The sequence below is a fragment of the Muntiacus reevesi genome, chromosome 2 (genome assembly GCF_963930625.1).
Source record: "Muntiacus reevesi chromosome 2, mMunRee1.1, whole genome shotgun sequence".
NCBI lineage: Eukaryota > Metazoa > Chordata > Mammalia > Artiodactyla > Cervidae > Muntiacus > Muntiacus reevesi.
In genome coordinates, this window is record NC_089250.1 from 263,217,683 (window position 1) to 263,226,415 (window position 8,733).

Genomic DNA, 8,733 nt, shown 5'->3' on the forward strand with positions numbered 1-8,733 from the left:
CCCTTGAGTGTTCTGCTTAAGCAGCTTCTACATCTAACTTAAAAAATCTAGCAACGCAAGGTTCTTTGTAGAGTCTTCAAGTCACCACCACCAAAACTGCTGTGTTCAAAATGCAGATTCCTAGGTCTCATTGAGACAAGCTGCTGGATCCAAATCTCTGGGGAAATTCCCAAACATAAAGTTAAAGAGCCTTTGCCTGTCCAACTCAAACTTCAGCATCCAACAAGGGTTTGATTAGTGCATCTTCTTTAGGACCATGGTCCAACTGAAGACTGGAAGTTTCAGTGGGGTGAACAATGACTTGTTCATAGACATGTTTGTGCACATAAACTTTTCTCAATGAGGGAGTGTTAAAAAGTTTTCACTAGAGGTTCTAGAAAGGAACCACAATAGAGGAAGGGTGATCCCTGCCCCCCACACTGTCACAGAGCTTGCTTCTCTGCTGAAAGCATCTTTATTGTGGAGCCAACCAGAACCCTCAGGGTTTTTCCCTCCATTCCTGTCCCTTGATTCAGCCTGATTTTTATCTGGTTTTGCAAAGAGAAATCCTCTAACTGCTCTAAGTATTTATTTGACATAACTTTCTCAAGGTTACAGCTCTTCTTGAAAGCAAGCAGTTTGAGAATGAATCTTTACTTGTGGATTAAGGGGCTCTGGCATGCTGGGCTAAGGTGGTTCGAGTCCTTTCTGTAGGGTATGAGGTTATTAAAAGATGGAGCCCTTGATCAACACACTCTGGTAGAAAACAACGGCTTAACAGATAAGTGCTATTCTTCATTAGGAGCTTTCAAGATATCAAAAGGCTGAGCGCTTTACTGTTTAAAAAAATTAAGCCTAAGCCTAAGACCCAGTGCCCAGAGGGCTACAGGATTGCTGAAGGTAGTCAGTCAAGAGCAATGGAGAGGCTGAGAGGGAAGCTCTTAGGCCTCCCTTTCCACTGGTCTCAATGCAAAGAGCTTCCCTTTACCTCTCATTCACTAGGGTTCCAATAAGAATCCTAACAAAAAGACTGGAGTAACCCTGGGGGTGGGGCTGTTAGTTTTCTTGGTGTGGCTCTTGGAGACAAAGACTAGCATGGAAGTCAGGCACTTCCAGTCACACACTCAGCATCTCTCCACCGCCCTCCTCCTCAAGGATACAGAAGGCAGAACGGAGAGGAAAGCAGAGGTGATTAAGTCAAATGAAAGCACGCTGAAATTCAAGCTCTGCCCTGAGTGTGCTGAATGACCTTGGGTAAGTTTCTTCACTACTTTTGACTTCAGATTCCTTTCCTATAAAATGTTCTCTTCACAGGACCAGGGTGAAGATTTCAAAAAATGTAGGAAAACACTTGAGACAAATTAGGCATTCAAACATCAGCCAGCCACCCCAACCACCTCTCCCGCCACAACAAGCAACTGTTAGCTAACTCCAGGTGGGTGTCAGAGAATCTTCCTACCCCTAGAAACTGTTCATCTTCTCCAGCCCCTCAGCTGGATCTTGTCCCAGAAGCTACCTCCTCTACTGCCCCTGAGATCATAACTTTCCAACACGTGCATTTGCCTTCAGGGGTCCATGGTGAGAACACCAGATGGCCTTGGAGGAGACCACTCACATCAGGCCAGAGTAGGGGCGACAGGGTGGTTAAGAACCACCTGAAGACTTTCCTAAATGTTCCTGCCCCACAGCAGAAACAGCTTCAGGTTTTTCCATGGGGCTGTGGGGACCTCTAGTGGTCAGAGAACCACACTGCCCCAGTGTGGTTGACCAGAGGCAAGTCCCTGCTCCGAGAGCCCACTGACTCCAAGTCCTCCTCTTAGGTTCTGGGTTCCCGTTTACTGAGCTCCACTGCTTGCCAGGCTCTGCTGTAGGCACTGGGGATGCAGCCATGACAAGTCAGACCCAAGAACCTGGGGGCTCACAGTTTTCAAGTTCCACCATCCCACACGGTCAGGCCAGACAAAAGCACGTAAACGTCCAACTCAGTCTTTATTGACTGTTTTACCTTGGGGCCACCAGTGCTAACAGGTGTGGGGGGGGCCCACCTTTATTCACGTCAAGGACCCTAGAGCACCCCCTCAGAAGACAATAAATCCAGTTACAGAACTTACATGGCAGTTGGGAGAAGTGGAAAGGGACACAGTATGTACAGAGACCTAAGGGGATGGTAGAGCTTCTTCAGCAACCGGGCCTGGTGGTGCTGAAGAGGGAAACGAGGTGTGGTCAGCCAGTGATCTGGACCCCCTCGGCCTCAGCCAGAGGGTAGATCTCAATGGCCTCCACCAGGGGCAGAGCCTCCACTGCAGTCTCCATCACAGCCAGGCCAACGGCGGCCTCGGCCTCGGCCAGCTGCTGCCGCACAGCTGCCTGGTGCTGCTGCTGGTGGGTCTTGCGGTGCTTCCACAGGTTGGAGAAGGAGCGGTAGCTCTTGCCACAGTCGGGGCACGAGTAGGGCCTCTCGCCCGTGTGAATGCGGCGATGTTCTGCCAAGCGCATGGAGATGGCAAAAGCCTTGCCACACACTTCACAGGCGAACGGCCGCTCCCCGGTGTGCAGGCGGCGGTGGTCCTTCAGGTGGGTACTCTGACGGAAGGCCTTGCCACAGTCCGGGCACGGGTACGGCCGCTCGCCCGTGTGGATGCGCCGGTGCACCTGCAGTGACGTCTCCGTGCTGAAGAGCTTCTTGCACTCGCTGCACTCCAGGCCACGTCGACGCGTGGGGGCCGCAGGCGCAGCGGGGGCCGTGCTCCCGAGGGCCGTTGGGGAGGCAACGGGTGTGCGTGCAGCCCGTGGGGCCCGAGGGGCCGGGGGCTCCTTAGCCAGGACCTCCCCCGGCCCAGCTGCCGCGTGGGCGGCCTCGTGCGCCTGCAGACGAGCGGCGGAGCCCACCTTCTTGCCACACGTGCCGCACTCGAAGCGCCGCGGGGCCTGGGCGGCCGCAGCTGCGCATCGGTGCTCCCGCAGCCGCAGGGAGGAGGGGAAGGCAGCACCACAGGACGAGCAGCGGTGGGGCTGGCGCCCGGCGTGGGCCACCAGCTGGTGCACCTCCAGCAGCCGGCGCAGCAGGAAGGAGCGGGGGCACTCGCGACACTTGTAGGGGTACTCGCCCGTGTGGTGGTAGCGGTGCATGAGCAGGCGGTAGGGCCGGTGAAAGCGCACCCCGCACTCCTGGCAGCGGTACGGGAAGTGCTGGGCGTGCACCAGGCGGTGCTGCCTCAGCGTGGAGCTCTGGGTGAAGGCCTTGCCGCAGTCCCCGCAGCGGTAGGGCCGCTCCCCTGTGTGCGTGAGGCGGTGGCGGGCCAGGTTGGCGGGAGAGTTGAAGGGCTTGGAGCAGTCCGGGCAGGGGAACGGCCGCTCGCCCGTGTGCGTGCGCAGATGGTTACGCACGTGCGACTTCTTCTTGAACATCTTGCCGCAGATGCTACACTTATGGCGCCGTTCCAGCCGGTGCACAAAACGCTGGTGCCGCGTCAGCTGCAGTGCCTTGCCAAACTCGCGACTGCATAGGAGGCAGCGGTAAGTGCCTGGGGCGGCGGGCTCGGCCGAGCTCTCCTCGGCCGTGGGGGGCTCCGGGGCCTCCGGCTCTCCAGTCTCTGCTGGGGCTGGCTCAGGGAAGCCAAGGACCGGCTCCTCCGGGGGGACTGGTGTTGTGGGCAGAGGGACACCCCCAACCCCGTGGGTACGCCGGTGATAAAGGAATTTGGTGAGGTTGACAAAGGTCTTTCCACACGGACACGAATGCAGAGGATTGGGGGTGTGGGCTCGCCGGTGGGCCAGAAGGAGGGCCTCCGTGCCAAAGGCCAAGCCACAGTCCACGCACAGGAAATGAGACTCACTGCTGTGGTCTCCAAGGTGCTGGTCCAGACTGGAAGGGCTGGGGAAGACACGACTGCACAGGGGGCACTTGAAGACACCCTCCCGGTGACTCCGCAGGTGCTGCTGTAGCTGGTGAGGTGAGAGAAAGAGCTGGTCACAGGCTGAGCAAAAGAGCTCCTGGGTGGCTGCCCCGCCTGGTTCTCCGCTGTTGTTCCTCCGCGCCCTGCGCCCCCGGCGATCTCGCCCAAGGGCTTCCCCGTTGCGCAGCTCATAACTGTGGTCAGAGGATGGCACAGGCTCAGGCTGAGACACAGGCACCTCCGCCGGTGCTGGGGTCAGAGCCTCTGGCTGCAAGGCGGGCTCCTCAGACTCTGGGGCGGGAGCAGGGAAGTGGGTGGCCTGATGCTCCAGGAAGTCGGCTGGCAGCTGGAAGAGCTGCGAGCACTCCGAACACTTGTAAAGGAGCAGCTCCACCTCGGTCACCACCTCGGTGGTGGTGGCAGCTGCAGAGGGGACAGCTGCCCCTTCCCCACCCTCTTCTGCTTTGCGGTATGAGTGCTCCACAGCCACGCGGGTCTGGCCCACGGGGGACCCCACGACAACTGGGGACCCCAGGACAACTGGAGTCGGAGGTTTGGTGGGAGTGGCCCGGAGGTGCGTCTGCCGGTGGTTCAGCCAGAGCTCCTGGCTGGCAAAGAGAGCCTTGCAATCCACACACTCATAGTGGATGGTGCTGGAGCTCAGGGCCGGCGCCTTGGGTGGTGGCTCAGCTGGCACGGCCTCCTGGGGCGCCAGCATCTTCAGGTGCAGCTCCTGGTGCTCCAGGAGTTGGCTGGGTGACATGAGCAGCTGCCCACACTCCAAGCACTGGTACTGGCTCTCCTGGACGAGGGTCTGATAGAGGCCCGTGCCAGAAGCTGCCTCTGCGGCCACAGTGACTCCAGGTTCAGCCACACCCACCAGCTCGAAGTGCTGCTGGGGCACGTGGGAGTTCTGATGCATGAGCACCTCCTCCAGGGATCCATAGAGCTGGTTGCACTCAGAGCAGACATAGCGGTGCTCAATGTACAGGACCGTTTCCTCTGACTCTTCAGTCATGACGGCGGCAACACCCTGGGCTGGGAGATGTGGGGACAAATCATATCTAAGTCACCACTTCTTCAGTCCTACCTAGGGACAATTCTTTCCCTTCATCATTCCTCTACCAAAACCTGAGATCAATTTACCCCTCTAACGTTTTGCTTCCATATTTCTAACCCCATCCCACTCCCTAACAACCCTTCCTCTCCTGAACACACAAGAACACCAAGCACAAAGCTTTTCCCACAGTCCCCTCCCAGTCCATCTACCTGAATCTCATCTCTGAATCAACTCCCTTTAAATTCCCACCACCAGATCCTTGCAACCAGTCAAATCCCTCATTCTCCTGCCCCACAGCTGGCCCAAGGCCCCAGCCTACCACACAGGAACCTCTTCCATCAGTATTTCCTCTACTGACTCCTTACCAACACACTGCCCCATCCCTACCCCAGGTGCCCAGGAGGGTCCTCACACAGGCCTAGAGCACCCACTGCTCACAGCTCGCTCCTCCTCTGCTTCCACCCCCAGGTTGTCTCTCTCTCTTTATGCTCCAACCACTCAAACTGTCCCAATGCCTGGCCACCTTCAGCACCTTTACATGGTTCAACCCCACCTCCTCTGCACATAGCCCATCACCCACTAACATTCTCCCTTTGGTGCCCAGGTTCCTCACATCAATAAACTTTTCTCACATTGGCCTAACCCATCTCCACACCCAGACCTTGCCCACCTTAACCACTTTCCCTCAATTCCCAGGTCCCTCTCTTCAAATTACTTAACTCCCTCTACACATTAAGGCTCTCTCCCACAACCCTAATAGCCTACATAGAACTTCTAGACTCAGCTTCACAAAAGACAGCCAGAACTTTCTTCACACTTAGACCCCTTCCACACCCTAACTCACGTCTCCAGAGCACCCAGACACTCTTCGCATTAATCATCTACCTCTTCTGTGCACTGAGACCTCATCTACAATTCTAAGTCCCTCTGGGGTACCCAGGCCCCCCTTCATACTAACTTAAGCCTCGCTTCTTCATAGACAACCACCCTGGACAATAGAGGGATTCCCAGAACCTCTCTCCACATATTCTTCTTCGAAAAAAGACCCTTCCTACCCTAACTTCTTCTTGGGATACCCAGATCCTTCTTTAAAAAAGACCCACCCTCACCCTAATCCAATTCAGGGACAGACCCCCCCCCCCCTCACACATTACTAATCTAACCTTTTCTTCCTTGCAGAAAGACACCCTTCCTCCCACCCTAACCTGTTCTAGGGACGCCCAGACACTGTTCTTCCTATCAATCAAAGCCCCTCTTATCCGCAGTAAGACCCAACCCCACCCTAACCCACTCCAGGGATGCTCAGATCCCCTCTTGATACCCAAATTCCTCTTTTCTACAAAAAGATCCCACACATACTCTATCCAATCCAAGAATATCCAGACTACCCTTCATAATGGCTTAGATTCCTTTCCCACAGACTCCTCCCACTGTCCAAATCTCATTAAGAATACCTAAACTCTGCATCAGCACCCTAAACCTGACAGCCAGCCAGATCCTCCTTCCTAACACCCAAGCTCCTCTCATCAGCCTATTAACCCTGGGTCTACCCAGACCCCCTGCCCCACCCTAGACACAGATAGCTCTCACCACCCTAAAATCCTCCAGGGCCCCCAATTCCTACTCTTCACCTTGACCTAATTCCTGGTACTTTCCAAAAAGACTACTTCTCAAGTTATTTTATAAACACGAAGACCACAGCTTCATATAACATAAAACTTCTTTACACAGAGACTCATTCTCAAGTCTCTCAACCCATTTCGAGAGTGCCCAACGCTGCCCGCTCGCCCTCCCTCCCCACATACTTTAGTTTAACTCTTCATATTAATGGAACTCATCCCCATCCTTCACACTGGGACCTCCACCTCGGCCTGAGCTCTGAATTTCCCCTCTAGGCATATCCATTTCCTGGTATCTTTTCACACTGAAGACCTAACTCACGGGCCTAACTCTCCAGGCATAACTAGATTTTCACTTTACGTCAACTTAACCACCTCTGTTCTCACGGCCGGAACCCCTCCCCGGGCACCCAGCTGTCCTCTAACTGTCCAGCCTTCGTCCTGGGTTGTCCCACCGCCAAGCCCTTAGCCGCGTACTCCCTGGAGCCTTAGAGACCCTCCCGGGGACACTCGAACTCCTCCCTTCCCACCCAACTCCCCGCCAGCGCCCAGCCCGAGCCCCGTCCCTCCTCACTCAGCCCTTCCCGCGACTCTCGCCCCCTTCCCACCCGCCGCCCCGGCCCGGTCTCCCGCGCACCCCGCGGGCCGTTGGTGCCGCTCCGCCCCACCTCCCGGTGCGCGCCCCCCCTCCGGTCCTCAGTGCGCAGGCGAGGTGGCGAGAGAAGGCCGCGCGGGCAGGGTGGGGAGCCCCGCCGGCCCTTCACTCGCCCGCTCGCACGTACCCGCCTCCGCCGTCTCGCACGCCCCGGGACCGGACCCGGACCCGGACCCCGGCCGCAGCTCCCCTTGAGCGGCCACCCTGGCGCTGCGCCCTCTCTAGCTCCCGCCGTCACCTCTCGCCTGCTCCGCAGCCTCGTTCTCGCCCCCGATCGCCCGCAGCAACGCCCCTCCCACCTTCCTCCTTGGCCGCTGCGCGGATGGCCGAGTGCGCCCAATCATCGTCCGTCTGGCCTCTGCCGTTCGGCCAATCGACGCTCACGTCTCCGAGCCCTGGACCAATAGTATCGGGCGTTGGTCTCCCTCCGCAGCACCCAACCAATCCTCCAGCGATGTTTTCTCACTAGCCCGCCCCCGACTGATAGGGCCCGCCTCCTTACGCCCTCTGAAGGATGTTCCTCCTCCACCTCCTCCTCGACCCCTCTTGACGGGTGGAGAAGGGAGGACGGCGCGATGACGTCAGGCGGCGGAGCGACGCTTCTGGCGCCATCTTGGGGCCGCTGGGCGGGAGGCGGGTTGTTCTCCAAGAGGAAAGTAGGGGAAATTGAGGCACAGACACCCGGAGGGCGGCGAAGGCGGGGGAGCTGAGGCTTAGGAATCCCCGAAGAGCGAAGGGAGAGAATGAAGTTGTGGTCAGCGCGCAGGGGATGCTGTAACACCAATTGTATGGAAGGAGAAAAAGGGGAAATCAAGGCTCTAGACTTACTTTGTTAGAGAAGAATAAATGCAGAAAGAAGGAAGGGCAGAAAAACCGAGGGACCTTTGAGGGAAGAGGGGAGGAAGAAATGTCGGAGGAAAAGCACGGATAGGGACTCGAGCAAGGAAGATCTGAAGGAGAAGGGAGGAAATGGAAGTTGGAGAAAGAGTAAACAGGAGGGGCATTTGTTTCCTATCGTGAATATTTATTTTATTTTATTTTATTTTTTAATTTTTAATTTTTTTTTATCGTGAATATTTAATAAGCGGCTGCAATATGCCATGTCAAGGTTAATCTTTGTAGGGATAGAGAAGGAACAGGAAAAGTCTGTGCCCTCCTGGATTTTAATTTCTGAGAATATAAAAGTATCAGATTCAGGGCTTCCCTGGTGGTTCATCCAGTGGTTAAGAATCCGCCTGCCAGTGCAGGAGACACCCGTTGCATTCCTGATCTGAGAATGTCCTACATGCATCGGGGCAGGTAGGCCAGAGGACAACAACTATTGAGCCTGTGCTCTGCCCCAAGAGAAGCCACCACAAAAAGAAGCCTGTGTGCTGCAAATAGAGAGTAGCTCCTGCTCCCGACACCTCGAGAAAGCCCACCTATAGCAAGGCCAGGTGCAGTCAAAAATAAATATTTTAAGAAAATACAAGTACACAAGTAGCTGTAGACAGCCAGTGACAGTAGTTGTAAAGAAAATAAAGC

At 56.0% G+C, this 8,733-nt stretch overlaps 1 protein-coding gene across 2 annotated transcripts; it reads right to left on the reverse strand.

Annotated features, from left to right (window-relative positions):
• Nucleotides 1-1,949: 1,949 nt before the first annotated feature.
• On the reverse strand, nucleotides 1,950-7,494 carry ZNF574 (zinc finger protein 574). 2 transcript variants are annotated; one of them, XM_065926191.1, is made up of 2 exons: nucleotides 7,337-7,494; nucleotides 1,950-4,913 (listed from the first exon to the last, which is right to left on the reverse strand). In XM_065926191.1, the coding sequence occupies exon 2, from the start codon at nucleotides 4,891-4,893 to the stop codon at nucleotides 2,203-2,205; it is 2,691 nt and encodes an 896-aa protein (XP_065782263.1). In that variant the 5' UTR covers nucleotides 4,894-4,913; nucleotides 7,337-7,494; the 3' UTR covers nucleotides 1,950-2,202. The 2 variants fall into 2 exon arrangements, with proteins under 2 accessions (XP_065782263.1, XP_065782264.1); XM_065926192.1 differs by having other exon boundaries at nucleotides 7,448-7,484.
• Between the last annotated feature and the right edge of the window lie 1,239 nt (nucleotides 7,495-8,733).

What these genes read in the sequence shown, in the direction of transcription:
- ZNF574 (XM_065926191.1), bottom strand. Translation starts at nt 4,893, where the DNA reads ATGACTGAAGAGTCAGAGGAAACGGTCCTGTACATTGAGCACCGCTAT.